This window comes from Brassica napus, chromosome C8 (assembly GCF_020379485.1).
Source record: "Brassica napus cultivar Da-Ae chromosome C8, Da-Ae, whole genome shotgun sequence".
Lineage (NCBI taxonomy): Eukaryota > Viridiplantae > Streptophyta > Magnoliopsida > Brassicales > Brassicaceae > Brassica > Brassica napus.
In genome coordinates, this window is record NC_063451.1 from 25,877,318 (window position 1) to 25,899,708 (window position 22,391).

Below are 22,391 nucleotides of genomic sequence, written 5' to 3' on the forward strand. Positions count from 1 at the left end.
CTAAACCACTTAAACAATTGATCTCAAACCATAGAAATCTATACGAAACAATCATACATTTGTTCATAGAAATCTATACTAAAGCTCCAAACTTAGAAATTTGAACAACCATACAATCAACATGAAACAATCACACAAGCTACAACGAAACAATCATACAATCGAACCATAGAAAGCTGCGGATATCTATACGAACTATCATAAATTGCCGAACCCTAGCAACTATACAATTGTTCTCAAACCAATGAATCTATATCTTTTTCCCATCGAATCTAACAAACACTCGGATAAATACCATTTTATTCTTCGAATTTCTAGAAAACCCTAAAAAAATTTCCAAAATCAGATCGGACTTGAAAAACATACCTTGTTAAGATTGGGACGATTCTCAATGGTTTTGGGGAGGATTGCTTCTCGTCGTTTTGGAACGGAAGCGAACCGATGTGGATTGAGCTTTGGAGAAGGATCGAGGGATCAAACGACGCCGGAAGCTGCGACCTCGCCAGCGAAGATAATACCGATCTCCAACTCCAGTGAAAGAGAGAAGACGCAGGGTTGCCTTTCGATTTGAAGAGATGGATTTGGAGATCAAGGCTTCGCCGTCGCCATCGCAATCGCCTTCGAGCTTTCGAATTTTTTTTTTAATTTTGGATTTCGGATTCCTCGAGGAGAAGAACACACGAACAACACAGATGGAATCGGCCACTCCCGTGCTGCCACGTCGTCAACGGGACGAGCCCGAACAGCCCTTACTTAAGGCCCGTCCCACTCTCTTTTAATTTTTTTTTCATTTATATTCAACCCATTAATACGTATGGGACGGGCCTAAGGCCCCCGATACCGATGCTCTAACCTTCATCCTCCGCCATGTCCCTCTGTCATCTCCTTCGCCGTTCCTCCCTTATTCACCGTCTCTCTTCCCCAACAACCACCATCCGAATCCCTCTTCCGATCTCACACATCCACCAACGCTTCTACAACATCTCAACTTCCCCCGAAAATGAACCTCCAGACACTAATCACTCCCCTCCAATTCCCCACCCAACGATCCCGCATCGAACCACATCCTTCTCATCAGCCGAAGAAGCCGCAGCCGAGCGCCGCCGCCGCAAACGCCGCCTCCGAATCGAACCCCCACTCCACGCTCTCCGACGCGATCCCTCATCCCCCCCTCCGAAACGCGACCCCAACGCCCCGCGCCTCCCGGAATCAACCTCCTCTCTCTTCGGTCCGCGGCTCAACCTCCACAACAGAGTCCAATCCCTAATCAGAGCGTCCGATCTCGACGCCGCGTCGAAGCTCGCCCGCCAATCAGTGTTCTCCAGAACTCCCCCCATCGTCTTCACCTGCAACGCCATCATCGCCGCCATGTACAGAGCCGAGCGATACGGCGAATCGATCTCTCTGTTCGATTACTTCTTCAAGAAGTCAAGCATCGTCCCCAACGTGGTCAGTTACAATCAGATCATCAACGCTCACTGCGACGAGGGACACGTGGAGGAAGCTCTCGAAGTGTACCGTTACGTATTAACAAACTCTCCTTTCGCTCCCTCTTCGGTTACTTATAGGCATTTGACGAAAGGTTTGGTTTCATCCGGAAGGTTAGGAGACGCGGCGAGTTTGTTACGAGAGATGTTGAGTAAAGGCCAAGCCGCTGACTCGATTGTGTATAATAATTTAATTAAAGGATACTTGGAACTCGGTGATTTAATTAAGGCTAATGAGTTCTTTGACGAGTTGAAAAGTAAGTGTACGGTTTACGATGGGATTGTTAACGCGACTTTTATGGAGTATTGGTTTGAGAAAGGTAACGATGAGGAGGCTATGGAGTGTTACAGGTCTTTGTTGGAGAAGAGGTTTAGGATGCATCCGCATACAGGGAATGTACTGTTGGGTGTTTTTTTAAAGTATGGTAAAAAGAATGAAGCTTGGGGTTTGTTTGATGAGATGTTGGATAATCACACGCTTCCTGATATTTCGTCTGTGAACTCGGAGACGGTTAGTATAATGGTGAATGAGTGTTTCGAGATGGGGGAGTTTGAGGAAGCGGTTGAGGCTTTTAAGAGAGTTGGGAGGAAGCCGACGTCGAGGCCGTTGGTGATGGATTATGTTGGTTATTGTAATATAGTGACGAGGTTTTGTGAGCGAGGGATGTTAACAGAGGCTGAGAGGTTGTTTGCGGAAAGTGTAGCGAAGTCCTGGCCTCCTGATGCTGCGAGTCATAGAGTTATGATTGATGCTTATTTGAAGGCGGGGAGAGTTGAGGATGCTGTGAAGATGTTGGACAGGATGGTTGATGTGAATCTAAGGGTGGTTGCTGATTTTGGTACGAGGGTGTTTGGGGAGCTGATTGAGAATGGTAGGGTCAGGGAATGTGCAGAGGTTTTGAGTAAGATGGGAGAGAAGGAACCTAAACCGGATCCTTTGATTTACGATGTGGTGGTTAGAGGTCTTTGTGATGGTGGTGCACTTGACCAAGCAAAGGATGTAATTGGTCAGATGGTTGAGTATGGTGTTGGTGTTGCTCATGTGCTGAGAGAATTTATCGTAGAGAGTTTTGAGAAAGCAGGACGTCGTGAGGAGATTGAGAAGACCTTGAATACGGTTACTCGTCCGGTTAGAAACTCTGTGCAATATGGTAAGACTCCACCTAAAGTACCCTCAGTGTTAGGAGCCAATGGAACTGCAGGTCAAACAGCAGGAGGAACTTACAAGGCTAATAATGGTCAGAACCCATCTAGGTTCACTTCGGTTAACCACCAGCAGCAACCCTGGTCTAATCAGACCGCAGGGCAACAGCCACCATCATGGTCGAGTCAGGCACCAGGATATCAACAGCAGCAATCTTGGTCTCAGAAACCAGGGTGGTCAAGTCCTTCAGGTCATCAGCAATCATGGCCTAATCAGACAACTGGCCAACAGAAACCGTTGGCTAATCAGAGCACTGGTCATCATCAATCATGTGGTAATCAAACAACTGGTCAGCAGAAACAGTGGGCTAATCACAGCACTGACAATCAGCAGCAACCATGGGCTAGTCAGAACACTGGCCATCAGCAACAATGGGCTAATCAGACGCCCGGGCAGCAGCAACAGTGGACTAATCAGACAGCTGGCCAGCAGTCAGCGTGGACAGGACAGCAGAAACAGTGGTCTAATCAGACAGCTAACCATCAGCAGTCACAGTGGTCCAATCCCACGTCAGGACAAATGGCTAATCAGGCACCATGGTCAAACTCTGAGAATGGTCATCTTCCTCAAGAACAGGAGGCAGGATCCTCCCATGAGTGGCAAGGTGGAGAAGAAAAAAAGGTAACTGAATTGAGCAAATAGTTCGACCGTTTCCTTATGACTTGCTAATTTTTGTAATTGGCCATTTTCTTCGTGGGTCGCATTTTTTTGCAAACTCTGTTATTCATTTATCATCTTCATAATAATACGTTTTTTAACCCTTGATTTTGTATTTATGGTTCACTTTAAGTTTCTTTCTGAAGAGTAATGGAGTTTCAAACTATATCATTTCATTATACCAAAATGTTTGATGAAAAAGAATAAGATGTTGGTCATCTATAACTACATTAGCTAAGCTCTGCAGGTCGGCAGAAGCAAAACTCTTACATACAAAAGGCTCAACCCTTACATGAGATCATAACCAAAGGAACTAATAACAAAAAAAAAAATGAAAAAGAAGAAGAGATCATTAACCTATGTATATCTCTCGTAGAAGAATCTCATCTCATCCCTAAGAGGAAAAAGTCAGCTGTTTACTCAAAACCCCATGACTGTAGAGCTCAAGTTCATAAGAGGAGCTAAGGCACTAGGAGCAAACTTCCGAGCAAAAAGGAAGCATAAAGAAGTTGGCTCTTCATTATAAAGACAATCAGTCTCATTTTTCCTTATTGACTGTAGAAACCCTTCTGTGATATTATCTGCCCCATATGTAGCTGGATGCGGACCTCCTATGGACCAATCCACCCAAGTCACACTTCTATTCGCGTTCACCGAACCGTGAAACATGTTCAACAAAGTTGGGATGTAATGCTCGTCCGGATAACAAGCTGGTCTGCAGTACTGTTTGAACAACGAGTAGTATTTCGAGTCAGATATGATGTAGATGGCGATTTTACGGTTCACTTCAAACCACTGAGACCCTTTGCGCCAGTTATGTAGCTTGATATCTGGGAGCATCTTGCGGCTGTAACGCCCACGGCCGTAACGCGTTGGCTCGTCGTAAGAGTCCACGAAACTGTAAGCAGAGTTTATCAAGTAAGAGTAGACGGTTGTGAAGTTGTAGACGGGGACACAGCTTTCCGAGAGAAGCACAAAACGCTCATTTGAGAAGTCGAGCAGTGCGTTGGCTAGAAGACGCTTCTCTGCATCTGTCAATAGTGGTGATCCCCATGCAACTTTCTGGAAAAAAATCAAAGCATAGAACAAGTATCCCTCAGAAGATTTGTGGAAGTATGTTGAAGAGCAAAACAAAATTTACGAACCAATCCGAGCTTCGTGAAAAAAGAAGCCTTGTGCAATTACCAGGGTCATTGCAACATATAAAAGGAAATGAAAGAGATTAGTAAAACAAAAAGAGTTTTAAATCAACAAGAGAAGTTCATGTACTGTTTCTGACAACTAGTAAGTTTCAGTTCCTTGGTTCACAACTAAGCAGTTTCATTCTCACCCCTATGGATCAATCTTTTCCCATCAATAAACTAAACCGGCTACGTTTCAAATCATATAACATAATAAGTAAATTACGCATACAATCTAAAATTCTGTATACACCTTAAGACACATATTAGCAGACACAAACTAACGCAAAAGAGTAACCAATCTTCCTGTATACGACCTTGAAATAGATGTAGCTAACAAGGAAAGCTTCATCTACTTATACAATACTCTGTTTTTGAAATAGGTGTAGCTAACAATGAAAGTCTCATTTACTTATGCAATACTCTGTTCTTGAAATAGATGCATCTAACAATGGCTGTTTAAGTCCTAAGCACCAATCAATAATCTCACATAATCTCCAAAATATGGAATCTCACGCCAACACAACTAGGATTCCCTCATGGTTATAAGATGTACATGTGGTTCCTCTAACGAACTAGATCTCCATGATCCATAATGACAATGATTCAACACCCCAAGCACATAACTTTTACCTAAATAGTTCATTTCCAGAAGCTTGAACCACCAAAAAACTACTTATCTAATACTCTGTTCTTGCATTGTTCTGTTCTTTTCCACAGAAAGACACAACCTTTACATCAAACCGTACCTGGCTCGGAACCTGCCGATCGTAAAACGGAGAATCACTCGAGACATTCATGTCGTATCCAGGAGGCGTGTGAACATAAACCGACAAGTACTTCTCATTCCCTCTAAAAAACTTCTCCCAAAGCGGAAGCATAGGCAAAGGCCCCCTCGCCAGAAACATGAACGCAACCTTCGGAACCCTATCGTACGGATACTCCTCCTTCACCGGAACCATCGACGCTCTCCAGAACAGCTCATCGTCACTCATCCTATGTCTCACCTCCTCCGGCCGAACAAACCCGTCGACGCTCCAGCAATCACGAATCTCGTCCTTCTTCTTCGCCGCCTTCACGCCGCCGCCGTCGTCGTCGTCGTTTGAGCAATCGCGGTGGATGACTGTGCAATTGGAGTAATCAGGGATCGTTTGAAGGCTTGCGGAGGATGATGATGATGATAGCATCTGAGGTAAGGAATTGAAGTAGCGATCGATGTGGGAGCTCGCGGCGAGTCCGATGATGATTCCGGCCATGAATATGAGGAGAAACGACAGCGTTTGAGCTAGCTTTAGTAATCCTATGTGTTTTTCGAGTCCTTCCTCTTTCTCGCCCGCTCTTACTCTCGCCATTGTGTGATGATCTATCGAGAGAGAGAGTTTCTCAGGGGAGCATCGGATGCTTCGAGGAGAATCTGATCAGAGTGATTGAATTCTCCGTTAGAGAGGAAGAATCCATGCCGTGTGTGGTGGATTTTGATCTTTTTAATATAAAAGAAACTAAATTTGATTTATAATTGTGTCCACGTGGAAATCATTAACGAGTTTAAACTCCGCGGATCCTGCAGTGGGAAGGGCTTATAAGGTTTAAAGTTATTGGGCCAGGGGCCCATGTTTCACTTGTTAAGCTTTTTTTTGTTTCTCGTTTGTTTCCACTTCGTAATTATTTTGTTGAGGAACTAATTAGAAAGAATTAACCTTTTGATTAGTTACCCATACTACGTAAGGTTGTGATTGTATAGTCACTCTAAAGCAACTTTTTACTCCAAAAAAGTTATTTACTCTATGTTTCACTGATACGTGTCACCGTAGAAATCATTTTCTTTTTTTTTCTTTACTCTACTCACTATTCAAAAAAAAAGAAATACACATCCAACTTTACACTTTTAGTATTGCTAGAGTAATACAAGTTTTTTTTTTTTTTATTGGTTTCTACCATTTTAGTTTTACTCAATTTTTCACTTTTAATTTTTACTCTAAAGTTACCAATCAGACTCTAACAAATGGTAAACTGGTAATATTTCTATAAAATACAAATCTTCATTTTTTTTTTGGACTTTTTTTGTCAAAAACATTAATATTTTCACTAGATAGGAAATTTCTGATTTAGGTGGTTTTGTTTTAATCGTTTTGTAACCGAAACTTTATCCCTGTTTTCGGTTTTTTTAATAATATTTTTTTAAAGAGCATTAGACTATTGATTAACCCCGGTCTCTTAACTGGAGTTCTTAGCTTCGGCTAAGAGACGGTTCTTAGTTTTTCTTAGATTTTAACTAAGAAAATCTAAGAACCGTTTCTTAAATAAGAGATATAAGAGCCGTCTCTTAGCTGGAAAGCGTAAAAAAAATATCAAATCATGAGTTAAGAACCCCCGCTAACAGACCGGGGTTAATCATGCCCTTATATTTTCAGTTACAAAAAAGCATTAATATATTATTAACACTAGGTGCATAGTCTCCGCGCAAGCGCGGGGTCGGCTACATTATAGGTGTATTGTATAGCTTTGTTTACGGGATTTTATTGTTTTTTGTCTATAATGTGATTGATGGGACTTTGGATATTACATAAGTTGATGAGTTTGATATAAGAATGAACGATGAAGTCATATGTTGATATTTTTATATCTTATATGTTCAAAGTTGTGGGTGATGGAACTTGTTAGTGTTTACTTAGGTAGTTGTTTGTATATAAATCAAATAGTGCATGGAAAAAGATAATAAACTTAGATTTAAAATGTTAGGGTTTCAAAATAACTGGGCCTTGAATCTGTGGTTTAGTCTAATACTGAAAAAACTGTTAGGATTTCAACTCCTTTTTTTCTCTATGTCGGGAATGTGGGCACTAATTTCCCGATTCATGTAGGTAAAATTGTTTCTTAGTTTGTGAGATTGAAAAGCGTAGATTGATTTTAAGCATGATTGATGAGAGGTTTACTTGCATCAACTTCGTCTGCCGTGGGTGTTGAGTTTCGTCGGCGCCAGATGTTAGACATGCAAGAGAGAAGATCTGAATATGTTAATTTCGTGTTTTGTTTTTTCTTCTCTCGTGTTTTGTGGGTTCCACTCTTTGCTCAGACTGTACAAAAGATGAAGTCTGGCTAGGCCGTCTCACTTCTCTGAAGTATTCCCTTGATTAACCTCCCACCAACATCTATCTTCTGATTCTGTCTTGAAGTCGATGAGCTTCCAGAAAAATTAGCTTTCATCTGCTGTTCCGCTTGGAATGGAGAGTTCTGAAATGCCGCATAAAAAACATATTGGCAAATAACTAATGATTGTCAACAACTATCACTATACTAAATAGAAAATAAATCAAGGTTTTTTGTTCTGCACAAACTAAAATCTTACAACAGGGTTGTCACAATCTTTTTTCAGGAGCAAGATCTTTTTCTTCCCAGAAACCATAGTCAATGCAATTCTTGTGAGATAGCTATCCATGACAGAGGCTAAAGTTGCGTAGATGAAAAAATAGATCAGAAACACAGTAGATTTTTTCAGATAAGGAAAATATGGGATAAGTTGTTGACTAATTACCAGTTTCAGTTGTTGGTATGTCATTCCACTTGAATTTGCCTGATTGTAATCTTGCTTGGAGCTGCCAAATATGCTATGTTTACCAATTTCTAGTTTTGTGCTCGCAATCACTTGGAGCACCTAGCAACCTCAAAACGATCGACTTTCACAGTGGAATCTGCTTTCAAAGATGGCATGTAATGATTAGCATGTCCGACGGGAGTAAACCCATGAATCACAGAATCTGCAAATAGTATTATCCAACAAAGAATCAGGAAATAAATTAAAACAATTATGTTAAATAAGTGTGATAAATCGAAGATTAACTTACCTTTTCATCGAGGAAAAGAACCGTGATTCCCATAAACTCCCTGTCTTTCTTGAAGTTCAGGGAATCCCAGAAGCGGAGGAAGCCAGAGGCTATGCTCTGACTACTAAGACTAAGACGGAGAGACTCGAAGGTTGAGTGACGGACGCCGGGACGCCGGTTTGACGAACTGGAGAGACAGAGAGAAACATTTTCTAAAAGATGGTTAAAGCTAAGAGGAATCAATGAGTTTTGTGGAGATGCATATTGAGTTCATCAAAGATGAGAATCATATATATATGGTTTACATAGGGGCTACAAATCAGGAACATTTATGATCAAGCGATTTAAGATGGAGACATGAAGAGTTCACCGGTGAAAAAATAGATTACAAACATACACACGGCGCAACTCTGTAACTCAGACTTGTTTGAGACAATGATGAAAAGAACCCATATTAAACTACAACAGTTTACAATATAGGAAAACCATAATTGTTGCAAACTTAAGTTTTTTTCATATAACGTGATGAATCCCATTTAAAAATGAAACCCATAACACACTTGTAGGTCCGACCCTCAGAAGAAGCCGAAGAAGCAATGGCTTCCGACCTTCATAAATATATATTAGGTTCGGCCATCAATGTACAAATGTATCAGTTAGCTTAGTAGTATAAATGTTGGTGTTTATATCTCAATAACCCGGTTCGAGCCATGAGTTTGACATTTTTTTATACTTTTTAAAAGTGGAAAGAAAAAAGAAGCACTTGAGTTTGCGATATAAGAAAATAAATTAGAAGGATCTGGATATTTTGAAAATTTGAATATTGTCCCGTGTCTATTTGATTCTTCCGTCCTCTCTTATAATACCTAGTCTTTTCTTCGCTCATCTCTCCCTGACGGAGACGGACCAAAAGCATATCGTAGCTCAATACCATCTCTACCGCCGGGGAAAACTAAGCCGCCTGTAACCGTCGGTTTCAGTTGCTGGTCAGATCTAATCTAGTGACTCGCTTCCTCATCCAGATCTCTTAACTCTGATCTCGATTCCGTGATGGAAGCGATCGACGAGTTGTCTCAGCTCTCAGATTCGATGAAACAGGCGGCGTCTCTGCTCGCCGACGAAGATCCCGATGAGACCTCTTCTTCTCGACGCCCAGCTACTTTCCTTAACGTTGTAGCCCTAGGGAATGTGGTGAGTTCCTTAATCTCCTCGATTTGGTTAATATCGGATGCGATCTTCTGAGTTTCGATTAGGTTTTTAGAATTTTCCCTGGAACGAGCATTCATCGTTTAGAGTTATGTATCTTTGTTTTACTGAACCAGGGAGCTGGGAAGTCTGCGGTTCTAAACAGTCTAATTGGGCATGCTATTCTGGTAAGTAGTACATTTTGAGTGTCTATTGTGAGATTCTTATGCCTATGATTGGTGTTGATTGTGTTTGCTACACTTACTGTGGTGAACAGCCAACGGGTGAGAACGGTGCTACACGAGCTCCTATAATAGTTGACTTGAGCAGGGAGAGTTCTTTGGGCAGCAAGGCGATTATTCTGCAAATCGACAATAAATCTCAACAAGTTTCAGCTAGTAAGTCTCCTTCTATGAACATATGCGATTCATTTGATCCATCTTCTCATAATTATTACCATTGTGTTTTGAATGCGAATGTTATAGCTGCTCTGAGACATAATCTTCAAGATAGACTTGGCAAAGCAGCCCCAGGGAAGAATCGTGATGAGATATACTTAAAACTTCGTACCAGCACAGGTAAGTCCTTTTTTTAATTGCACAATCGTTAGTGGCAAGCCTACCTACTCTTAAAGTAGCACATCCTTAGTTAATGAGTTGGGTGCCTTTGATATTAGTGAACTGGTCGGATGTAGTAAGTTGCTACCCTCATCACATATACAATCTGGTGCACTGTTTTAGAGCCTAAAGCTGTTAGTTGGTGGTGGGTATCATATAATACATCTAATGGAGCTTTAAAGTAAATAGTGCTCTTCTGAACGTGAGTAGTAACATATGACCTGCATTGTCTTATTGTTAAATTTTCTTTGACCATATTACTTTTGCGCTTTATATTTCAGCTCCACCACTGAAATTAGTTGACCTGCCTGGACTGGACCAGAGAATTGTGGATGATTCAATGGTGAGATTTGGACTTCCTGCTGAAATGCTTACATATATTCATTATCCTTGTTGTCCTTAACTCCTTATTGAAACTTTTGTTTGTTTTTTTTGGATCTCTTTGCAAGATTGCTGAATATGCGCAACACAATGATGCCATACTTCTGGTTATAATCCCTGCTAGCCAGGCATCTGAAATTTCATCATCTCGAGCCCTAAAAATTGCGAAGGAGCATGATCCAGAGAGTGAGTACATGTGGCTTTCTTAATTCTCTTATATTTCATCCTCGCTAATGGCTGTTACTTTACTAGGCACTAGGACAGTGGGCATAATTGGTAAAATTGACCAGGCTGAAGGGAACGCGAAAGCCCTCGCAGCGGTTCAGGCTCTTCTCTCAAATCAAGGACCGCCAAAAACAACTGACATCCCATGGGTTGCTCTTATTGGCCAATCCGTTTCAATTGCATCAGCAGCACAGTCTGGAAGTGGTGAGAACTCCTTAGAAACCGCATGGCGTGCTGAGAGTGAAAGTCTTAATAAAACTTTGACTGGGGCTCCACAAAGTAAGCTTGGCAGAAATGCCTTGGTAGAAACCCTTGCTAGCCAGATACGAAGCAGAATGAAGCTCAGGCTTCCAAATATCTTGTCTGGGTATTGCTTCTCTCTATATTTTCTTTCTTCGTTAATGTGATAAAGTGGAAGTTGGACCAATTGTTTCACCTATTAATCTGTGACGCTAGTTATTATAACCAAGTTATGTGGATACTGCATTTAGGTGTAAGACAGGCGAAATGGTTATTTTCCCGAGCTGCTTTCTTGTCTGATTTGTCTCTTACAGTTAGGCGTCTTTTTTTGTTTGATTAGTCTAATTCTTTGTACAGACTCCAGGGTAAGTCTCAAATGGTGCAGAATGAGCTAGCGAGGCTTGGAGAACAACTAGTTGACAGTGCTGAAGGTACAAGGGCTATAGCTTTGGAGCTTTGCCGTGAGTTTGAGGAAAAATTTCTTCTCCACTTGGCTGGTGGTGAAGTAAGTACTTTTCTTCATACGTAAACTAAACTTTAGTCGGAAATCCCAAATATCGTGAAAAAGAGGAACTGTCTAAATATTAGCAATCAGCCATTTCAGATTTTTATGGAAGTTAGATCACATTATATTGTGTGTAATCTCATGAATCTGATAATTGAGGTTTATGGTAGTGTATAAGCTCACTGAGGGGTTGGATTACATGTTTTGCACTTGCATGTTTTTAGTTTATGCTGAAGTCCTTTTGGAACTGGGTGAACGTTTTTCGCTAACAATTTTTTTTTTTTGTTCAGGGAAGTGGTTGGAAAGTTGTTGCAAGTTTTGAAGGAAATTTTCCCAATCGAATCAAGCAGCTTCCATTGGACAGACATTTTGACTTGAACAATGTTAAAAGGGTGTGTGTCTTCTTCTTTCCTAAATTTTTCTGCTCGAGACAATGACATGTTAACTGGATTTAACAGAATGCTCTTTGAATATATCAGGTTGTTTTGGAAGCAGATGGTTATCAACCTTATCTTATATCTCCAGAGAAAGGGTTGAGGTCGTTGATAAAGATTGTTCTTGAGATGGCTAAAGATCCCGCGCGTCTTTGTGTTGATGAGGTGTGCCTATTTATTTAATCTTTTGCTTTTAGGTACACGCAGTAGTATTGAATTTCAGCAATTTATGGCATTCGTCTCGCTTTAACACTTCAATTCTTCTGAATGTTGCTGAGAGTTTTGTTAAGTTTTCTCTAGTTCTAGTACTCTTAGACTTATCTAGTGTATATTAGTCTTAATATCACTTTCCTACTCTAGAAATCATGCATCCAGACCTCAGTTTTGTCTTATTTCTCTGTTGAGCTAACATGGCCTTGACTTTTGGATAGGTCCACCGAGTTCTTGTGGACATAGTTTCAGCCGCTGCAAATGCTACACCTGGACTCGGTAGATATCCTCCGTTCAAGCGAGAGGTAATAATGTTTGCTGGCATTTTATTCAGTAACATTTTATCATTTCGATAATAGCTGTTCCTTCCTAACTAATGATCAACCAGGTTGTAGCTATAGCAAGTGCAGCACTTGATGGTTTCAAGAATGAAGCCAAGAAAATGGTGGTTGCACTAGTAGATATGGAACGCGCTTTTGTACCACCTCAACATTTTATCCGTCTTGTGCAAAGGAGGTATACTGTCTTACCTTTCATTTCAATTTTATTTTGTATTCTTAATGACTGTGTACTCATACTTAATTGTTCCCTCATTGTTTGTTTGTGAATAGAGAATTTAGGATTTTGATGCTTTCACTACTTGTAATTTTGTATCCCTCTGTACGAGTATTTGCTTAGGACAACTATGACATTGATATATTCCGTTTGTCTGATGCATCTTTGTTAACCATCTTTTTTGGTATTGTTATTCTTTCCTGTGAAATAATACCTTAACGGTAAAGTTAGCATGCTTTATGATTGGAGATTCTATATACTTGTTAGCCTGGCTGGCAGGGGTGTTTCAGGTCATTTCAGTATGCTTCTTTATAATCTCTATGGCTGGCTTTTGTATCCAAGTAGTCGTATTTCTCTAGCTGTACGTTTGTTGAGCAAGTCCAGAATTATGGACTTTACAATTTCACGTGCTTGTTGGTTTCATGGTTTATGATTAAAACATGTATCTGTCTTTCGGACGATGCACTGTATTGACTTCATCAGAATGGAAAGACAACGTCGCGAGGACGAGCTTAAAGGCCGATCTTCGAAAAAGGGACAAGATGCTGAGCAGTCCCTTTTAAGCAGGGTGCGTTTTCATTGCCAAATAATTTGGATCCACGTAGTGGAAAGTGGTGTTTATGGTTTTGAATTAACTTACATGAAAGTACTTAATTAGAAATTCTCATACCTGCATGTATATCAGGCTTCTAGTCCTCAGCAAGATGGTAGCATGAAATCAATGAAAGACAAACCTAGTCCGCAAGATAAAGAGACGCCGGAGGTCTCTGGTCTGAAAACTGCTGGACCTGAGGGAGAGATAACAGCAGGTTAGTATTCTAATATACGTCTACCTTCTGAAACTCTTCATTCTTCCCCTACTCGTTTTCCGTCCGTTGCATGATTTAGTTGCTGCAAACCTTCTCTGTAGTTCCAAATGCATGATTTTTTTTGTCTTTTTCATCTTTATCACTAAAGCCTCGATAGAAGCAACTTCCATGGTCGATAACAAATAATTACTCTTTCATGTAGGATACTTGATGAAGAAGAGTGCAAAAACAAATGGATGGAGTAGGCGATGGTTTGTTCTAAATGAGAAAACTGGCAAGGTTAGTATTTAGAGTGTCTATCGTTCTAGTGTTGATCCAAATATCTGCTAAAGTGGAAGCACTGTAATCACTTACTGGCTTAACATTTTCTTCCTCTTTCTTAGCTGGGCTATACCAAAAAGCAAGAAGAAAGAAACTTCCGAGGCACAATCACTTTGGAGGTATCATTTTCTTCCCATGATTTCTTTACTCGTGTCAAAGGTGAACTTTAAGAAGAGAAGACTAATAATATGTCTTCATATTCACCTTGTTATTAACATTGTTTACTCATACTTCAAATTTTGTATTCTACTGTTATTATTGATGAGACAACGTGGATGCTCTAGAAATAACTGTTTTCCTTCCATGTTTTTCTAATATTACTTTCTCATAAACTTTGTTAATCCATTCAGGAATGCACTATTGAAGAAATTCCCGAGGAAGAAGTAGAAAAGTCAAAGAGTTCGAAGGACAAGAAGGCAAACGGGCCTGATTCAAAAGGACCAGGTCTTGTATTTAAGATAACCTGCAAGGTTCCCTATAAGACTGTATTAAAAGGTACGTGAACCAATCATTGTCAAAATTTAAAATTCGTAATCCTATATGCGCACTTACGAGCTTTTCCTCAAAAACACGATTATGTTGCAGCTCACAATGCCCTTGTGCTTAAGGCTGATAGTGTAGTTGATAAAAACGAATGGATTAATAAGTTGCAAAAGGTCATCCAGGCTCGAGGAGGCCAAGTAGGCAATGTTTCCATGAGACAGAGTTTTTCAGATGGTTCTCTTGTAAGTCATCATGGCCAACTTGTTTTGCTTAATTTTTATCTTTCTTATTTCCGTCCTTAAAATCTACGCTAGTTATGTTTTTTGACGAACTTAAAAGATTGTTGGAAGAGTGAAAAGAAGTTAATTAGAGAGCATGGAAACGGTTGCTGAATTGTTTTTTTTTGTTGAAACTTTTTACTATATAAGGGTCTAACATTTTTACACTTGACAGAAGTGACGTTTTTGGGATTTTCTTATTAGGCATTTATGCTCGATATCCCTGATACTGATTACTTATGGTGTTATCTGGTTTGTATTTCAGGATAAGATGGTTAGGAAACCCGCCGATCCAGAAGAGGAACTCCGGTGGATGTCCCAAGAAGTGCGGGGTTACGTTGAAGCTGTCCTTAACAGTCTTGCAGCCAATGTTCCAAAAGTGGGCTATGCTTAATTTATTATACTAAGATCCCTTAATCTTTTACAAATATTAAGCAACGTGAGTTCAACAGGCTGTTGTTCTCTGTCAAGTGGAGAAATCCAAAGAAGACATGCTGAATCAACTATACAGTTCCATCAGGTTCAATATCGTTCCCCCTCCTTGTGAAGAATTTCATTTCAGTTGCGAGTGAGCTTATCTGCCTTCTCTTGTATTTGATCTCTAGTGCAATAGGCAATGAGAGGATCGAGTCTCTTATTCAAGAGGATCAGAACGTCAAAAGACGAAGAGAGCGTTACCAGAAACAATCTTCTCTTCTTTCTACGCTCACGAGGCAGCTTAGCATTCATGACAACCGAGCTGCTGCTGCTTCAAGTTGGTCTGACAACGGTGCAACTGGTACATTCATCCAACCTTTTTCGTTTTTTTTTCCTTTGAATGAATATAGAGGCTTGGTTTGATACTTTAATTTTCATTGACCGGCAGAGAGTAGCCCAAGAACCAGTGGAGGTTCTTCAGGGGATGACTGGATGAATGCCTTCAACTCAGCTGCTAATGGAGCCTCGGATTCATTGTCAAGGTACGGATCAGGTGGGCACAGCCGCCGCTACAGCGATCCTGCTCAGAACGGAGATGCACCATCGTCAAGCTCTGGTAGCAACCGCCGCAGCACCCCGAATCGGCTGCCACCAGCACCACCACAGAGTGGTTCATCTTACCGGTATTAGAATCTAAAAGGAAAACCGGGAGACTGAGGGTTTCATAGAATTTTTGTTTTATATCTAAAATTGGATATTGGTATTTATAAAAATTCTTACAAATCCAAGGTTGTTGGATATAGCATTTGTAAAATTTCTATCAAACTTTTTTTATTGGAAAATGTGGATTTCATAGTGATATATATCAAGAATTATTTGGGATTATCAAAAAAATGATTTACACTGCAAATTCAATAGTAAAGAAATGAAGTTAAAGACAAAAACATGAATATTTTGTCTCCTCTAAAACAAATGATCAAACCAGTTAAAAACCAGAGAAATGGATTCGTCGTTCTCAAATGTTTGTATATCGAGAAAGAGGCGCAGGGGTCAAAATAAAATCAAAGAGTGCCTTTTAAAATAAGAAACCTCTTTTCTTTGGTGATATGGATGTTAATATTATTTATAGAGTTTATATTTTATACAATAGTATTGTGACATTGATGTATAAAAAGTTTCAATATTCTAAATTTAGTGAACATATTCATGAAAATGAAATGAGACTATATATTTTTGGCAAGATGCTTAGAATAAATACTTAGGATAAATGTTTAGAATCAAGATGCATAAAATAAAATATATACTATATGTTTTTGATAATGGCATGACATGTAATTAGTTTAGGCCAAAGAGAGTTATTTAAAAAATGTTATGAAGTAGAATGTGGTATTGACACATAGGAAATGACAAAGTTGTGAATCACACATGAGATAAAGGTTTATTTATAAAAGTTCTCCTAATAAGGGGATCTTATTCGAAAACAAAAATCAGCATCAAGACATTATAGGAATGAATACAATACGAGTTACTTAAAATCATAACGATCTAAAACCATTGCCAAAATTATGTTCATGCCTAATGTAAACAAACTTTTGTTTTCTCTGTGATATAAATTATTAAGGGTATTGCTGAAGTTTTTTTTTTGTTAAAGATATTGCTGAAGTTTCTTTGTAATATTAACTCCAGGGGTTGAAGAACTTCAAAAGAGAACTCGTGATGATGAGTTGGAAATGCTCTGAGATGGTTGATAGATCCGACAGTTAATAGAAACTCCAATTTGATCTCAAGTTGAGTTTTCAAGCTTCCATCTACTCAATTTGGAAGGAAAGAAACAAAAGGCTCCATTCCTCAGCAGCTAGGCCTGTGTCTACTATCATTGAAGAAATTAAGAACACTGCTCGGTATAGGCTAATTCCTCTTTCCAGATCGCAAGGTGAGTCTTTCACTGAGATATCCTTTTTGAACTTGGCTGGAGTTGTTTACTTGATTTCTTTATTCTCACTGATGTTGCAATTTTCGTTGACGTCTCTGTTCTAATGCTCTGGTTTGAAGACTTCTATTTGTAAGCTTGACTATTTTAGTGATAAGTTTTTCTCTTTTTTTTAAGATGTTGGCTTTGTGGGTACTTATCTGTCTCTGCGTCCCAACAAGAGCTTCAAACCCAGCGCCGACTCTAATTATCAACGTAAGATTTTATGATTCTTGCATGTTTTTTTTTTGCTAAAATATTAATTCTTGCATGTTTTTGATGTTATTCACATTTAATTTAAGGGATATAATAACGTTTTTCCATTCTTTTCATGAAACTAAAGAGCCCGGATGGTGATGTTATTGATTGCATCAAGAGATATGATCAGCCCGCGTTTCGACATCCTCTTCTAAAACACCATCAAATTGAGGTCTTTTCTTTTCTTCTCATTTTTATTTAGAAATTCTGATTTTATGTTTTATATTACATATTCTAGGAAAAAAATTGTTTTAAAAAGATTCATTTTTTACATTTCCAAGACATGTTTTATTAACTAATTGCAAATTTCAAAAAATTTAATTATACTTACTGAATTATTATTGGTTTAAAATTGTGAAAAAAGATAAACACAAAAATTATGCAAATTTAATGTGTTTTATTAAAATATATAAAAAATCTAAAATATGTAACATTAAAAAAACAGAGGAAGTATAAAAGATGGACTATAATCCGACAAAAGATGTATGACGAATTTCAAGATTAACAACCTCACGTACTAGTTTCATACCATGAAGCATGTTTTATTCGTCAACAATATTTTAAAGCTCACACACTAATCCCTGAACCCAAAAAAAAAAGACACGTGATCTACTACTATTATTTCACATGTTCTTTTTTATAGGACTTTCTCTTATTATTTTCTGTCGCTTATTAGGAAGAGTTACATTTTGGGCCTTCTTATTAAGAAATTTAGAATATTGGGCCTTATAAGTTTAAGATTTTGATTTACAGCCATGTGACTTCTTAGAGTTGGGCCTTATATCAACAACATAAAATTTTGATGAAATTCAATTTGCTAGCAAAATAACATAACAATAGTGTCATTTTTTTTTTGTAACATAACATAACAATAGTGTCTAATTGTTACTTTAGATGAAGAAACTAATTTTTTTTGTTTCGTTTGTACAGGAACCACCGGTGGTCAAAACGTATTGGGCGAAGGAAGAAGCAGAGAATGACTATAAGTGGCAAGTATGGCACTCGATTGGAACTGGATGCCCCGATGGATCAATTCCAATTCAAAGACGTTTATCACATCCCAACAAGACTCCAGACCCCAGGGACGTCAATAAAGATCATGAGGTAAAAGGTTCATGTAATATTTAACCAAATTGAAGTAAATTTAACATTTTGAATAATTTATTGTACACTATGTACGAAAATACCCCAAACCAATATGGAACGGACCTGAATTACCCTAAGTTCATTTAAAATAATGTTATTACTTAAATATAAGATCATATAGTTAGTAAAAATATAAGATCATATAAACTTTGTTTTGAAAAATGTTTTCTGTTGAAATTACGAGAAAACAAAATGAAGTACAACCGGAATATATATATAACGTACGGCACGTATTTTTGAACAGGCCTATTGTTTTTTATTGTTGAGCTTAATAGCCTTTTATTTTGGGTTGGGCTTAATTGACAAACGCAATTACTTTAGGTTGGGCTGGCCACTTCGATAATAGTTTTTGTCACCTTAACAATTTAATTAACCATATTTAAATTAAGATCGGATAATTTTAACATTACTAGTTTAATTCAGTCAAAATAAGTTTTTAAAAATATTAGAAAATACTTTTCTTTTAACAAAATCTTTAACGATATTTTATGGCATGTACTGATAACTTTGATATATTTTTTTGGGAATATGTATAGCATGCGCTCGGCCTAATGAGAAATTTATCAAAAATCTATGGTACACAAGCAACCATGAACGTCTGGAAACCAAAAGTAGAAGGATCAGAAGAATTTAGCTTAGGTCAAATCTGGCTAACGTCAGGAACATACCTCGACAACAACCTTAACAGTATCGAAGCAGGGTGGCAGGTTTGTACCATTTCTTCCAATTTTTTTTATTTAATTCTAAATTTATGAATGCATAGAATGACTAATAACTATAAATTTAATTATTTATATTGTATAGGTTTATCCGTTCTTATATCACGACTTCCAGCCGAGATTTTTCATCTACTGGACGGTACTAATTTGATTCTTTTTCAATATGATCTCTTAAATTCAAGACGTTACCAACTAAAAGTCTAAAGTATAATAACAATAAATAAATGTCATAAATATTAATATAATACTGGCTAGTTGTGACAATTGAAATGTATTTAACAAACAAACTAATAATGTATTTTTTTATTCAGTCTTACCGAAAATCAAAATACTATGTGTTACCATTAACTAGTTACCTATGTTACATGTTCAAGTCGTATATCATCATAATTTGAAAACATAATAGTACGTTTCTCTTTTTTTTTGAAACACAACTTTCATTAATACTTAAACTTCCGGATTACACTTTGAAGAAGAGACAATCCTAGCACTAGAAGCAAAACAGTAAGACAATACAACATAACTGATAGATGTAGAGAAACCTCTAAGATAAATCGACAGCGAATTCAGAGGACAACTCGAATGCGTCAAGGTAAATTTCACGGCACCGCCGGAAAGTTGAAACATAGTCACATTAAATCGTGACGTTGATAGCCAATCCACACCTCGGAATATCGTCGAAACGAAACCCGTTGCATCTTCAGGCCCCGTACAGACCGCTCCACAAGATAACAAAACGGTTAGGGATTTTGGCAATTTCATCTGCTTTATTGCAGAAGAGGTGACACTTCTCATGAGAAAGGTCTTTGATGATGGTGCTGATGAAACCACCGGCAACCACGAGGATGAAAATCTCTTTAGAACAGACATATATGGCGTTATAGGCACTCTAGATCGGACCAAAGCCTCGGTGAACCCACCAGAGATCATTGGTATAAATAAAACCAAGGCCGCAAAGCAATTTCTGGGCCTAGTCCTCTCAATAAAATTAATACTTTGAGAGATAGAAACTGGACTGATACCTCTTGAAAACAACTTGGGCCTGGCCCATGTAGAAGAAAGGTTAGGGCTGACGTCTGCAGCCTCACTGGATTTGAGCTTGATGGGAAAGTTGCGTGCGGCGGAGCTTCTCCAGCTACGAAGCACTTCGTCTCCGGGATAACGGTCTGTGGCGCAGGGTGGAGGAGAGGAGATCGTGATGGTCTGGCGGATGGGGGTTGAGCAGCCGCCGAGCAAGGAAACGGAGCCCCGTTTACAAAGCGAAGATGATGGACTGCGGCGGCCTGAGACGCTCAACACGCCTGAGCTTTGAGCTTTCTTCAAAAGTAGTTCAGATCCGGAACATTCTATGGAGGTCCTCACAGATCTGGAGCTCAAGTGAAGTCCGAACTCAGAGAGGGGAAAGCTGTGAAACGATGCGCCACTTGCGCAAATGGAGTTAGTTGCAAGGTGAAGCTCAGAGAGCCCTTCCTTCTTCGGGTCGTGGTGTAGAGAGGTGGTTGTACAGCTTTTCCGGGAACCCCCGGTGTAGAATGCAGTTCTGGTGATCTCAAGAACACGAGCAGAGACGACGAAGGTCTTTTTTAATGTTGAGGACCCCAGATCCAATAATGATTGAGAAACGGCGAAACAAGAAACATAATGGAAGCTTTGACTTGGAACGAGAGAAGACATGTGGAAGATGGAGCGGAGGCGACGCCGGTGAAATTTTGCTCCACCGGCGTCAGAGAACGTTTGTCTTGAAAGGCGTGTCAGAGAGAAAAGCTTTTTCGTTTTTTTTTTTTATAGTACGTTTCTCTTAAAATTTTAATTCGTATATAATTTCTTACATTTTTTTTATTAATACGTTTACGTGTATACATTATAGACGGATACGTACAACCAGACGGGATGTTATAATCTTAGATGCGGTGGTTTTGTACAAACCAGCAAGAAAATCCTGGTAGGAGGTGCTATTACTCAGACATCGATATCCGGAGGCACCCAAGTAGAGCTAACCATTAGAATATGGAAGGTTAGAATATACTTTACAAATTACTAATACATAATTTTGTAACTAATAAACAACATAAATATAGGATCAAAAACTCGGAAGTTGGTGGCTGGGTATCATCATGGGCCATGGTATTCTAGAACCGGTAGGCTACTGGCCGGCACTACTCTTCACCCTCCAGACCGAGTTTGCAGAAAAAGTGGAATGGGGTGGCGAGATTGTGAACGGACATTCCCTCGGTCGGAACACATCAACGCAGATGGGGTCCGGTTGTCTTTCTTGCGGAATTAGAAAAGCCGCTTACATGAGCAATCTCCAGATAGCGCTTTCCGAAAAGAACTTTGAGCCAGTTCAAGACCTCGCGTTAGCAGCAACTAGCCCTGACTACCGTGCCAAGAAGCTCAACAATACATTTTTCTATTACGGGGGACCGGAGCAGATAAAGTCTGGAGGAGCAAATCTTATGTTGAACCATATTTTTATGTATCTTGGTTTCCTTTTGTTTTTATTGGTTTAGATTATTTACCTGTTTGTATCTTGTAAGACTTGCAATCTTTGGTTTGTTTTATTTTTGCTTTATTTTATCGCATTTAATATAAATACACACGAGATACAAAATAAGTCTAATTGCTTAAAGAAAACAAATGCAACGGTAGCTATAGTCATTAATTTTTTTTTTATATAGTGATATGAATCAAGGTTGACAACAACATCGCTTAGGCTCTTTAGGAGAAGGAGAAGCACACTCCCCAAGACCTTTATAGCCAAAAATGGAACAGTCATGTTGACATTCATACCATGCGTATGTATCCGTACACAAAGTTATGCAGTGGTCATACGAGAACTTTTGGATCTCTACACCTACACAAAACGGATATATCAGATATAACATATAAAAAAAACAGTATAACGGTATAACATATAACTTTGTGTACGGATATAACATATATGTTCCTAATACATCGTTATATTATATAACATATCGCTAAAAACAGTATAACATGTCCACACGATAATATCATAATACTAACAAAACTTTTGAATCCATGCCATATACACTTAAGGATGGTACTGCAATTTCTACATAGTTAGCTATTGTAGACCTACCTGAGACCAAAACGTTCTGATTAGACAGCGAAGCTGCTAATATTACTGCGAGTAAGCAAGTCATCAAAGTTTTTGTAGTACCCATAGTAACTTATCGAATGAATCTATTGATACAAGATCTTAATTTTCTGGGATACTAAAGAGAAGTAACATATTTATATATAACTTTTGGTCTTTGTAAGGATTTTA

At 38.8% G+C, this 22,391-nt stretch overlaps 3 protein-coding genes across 4 annotated transcripts; 2 read left to right on the forward strand and 1 right to left on the reverse strand.

Moving 5' to 3' along the window:
- The first annotated feature begins 733 nt into the window (after positions 1-733).
- Positions 734-3,451, forward strand: LOC106453107 (pentatricopeptide repeat-containing protein At1g10270). Its single transcript, XM_048766313.1, has one exon. It carries the CDS (start codon positions 868-870, stop codon positions 3,331-3,333), a length of 2,466 nt encoding a protein of 821 aa, XP_048622270.1. The 5' UTR covers positions 734-867; the 3' UTR covers positions 3,334-3,451.
- Positions 3,452-3,499: 48 nt separating this feature from the next.
- On the reverse strand, positions 3,500-6,042 carry LOC106453108 (glycosyltransferase BC10). Of its 2 annotated transcripts, XM_013895346.3 has the most exons (3): positions 5,279-6,019; positions 4,494-4,520; positions 3,500-4,410 (listed from the first exon to the last, which is right to left on the reverse strand). In XM_013895346.3, the coding sequence occupies exons 1-3, from the start codon at positions 5,879-5,881 to the stop codon at positions 3,769-3,771; spliced, it is 1,272 nt and encodes a 423-aa protein (XP_013750800.1). In that variant the 5' UTR covers positions 5,882-6,019; the 3' UTR covers positions 3,500-3,768. The 2 variants fall into 2 exon arrangements, with proteins under 2 accessions (XP_013750800.1, XP_013750801.1); XM_013895347.3 differs by lacking the exon at positions 4,494-4,520 and having other exon boundaries at positions 5,279-6,042.
- A 3,124-nt stretch (positions 6,043-9,166) lies between these two features.
- LOC106453106 (dynamin-2A) lies at positions 9,167-15,871 on the forward strand. The gene is made up of 22 exons (XM_048766318.1): positions 9,167-9,541; positions 9,673-9,723; positions 9,813-9,933; positions 10,021-10,113; positions 10,434-10,495; positions 10,602-10,719; positions 10,786-11,125; positions 11,356-11,503; positions 11,794-11,895; positions 11,983-12,102; positions 12,369-12,452; positions 12,536-12,663; positions 13,186-13,270; positions 13,388-13,511; positions 13,714-13,790; positions 13,895-13,951; positions 14,183-14,327; positions 14,418-14,557; positions 14,859-14,972; positions 15,046-15,113; positions 15,199-15,371; positions 15,459-15,871. Exons 1-22 carry the CDS (start codon positions 9,401-9,403, stop codon positions 15,698-15,700), a joined length of 2,733 nt encoding a protein of 910 aa, XP_048622275.1. The 5' UTR covers positions 9,167-9,400; the 3' UTR covers positions 15,701-15,871.
- Positions 15,872-22,391: the final 6,520 nt, after the last annotated feature.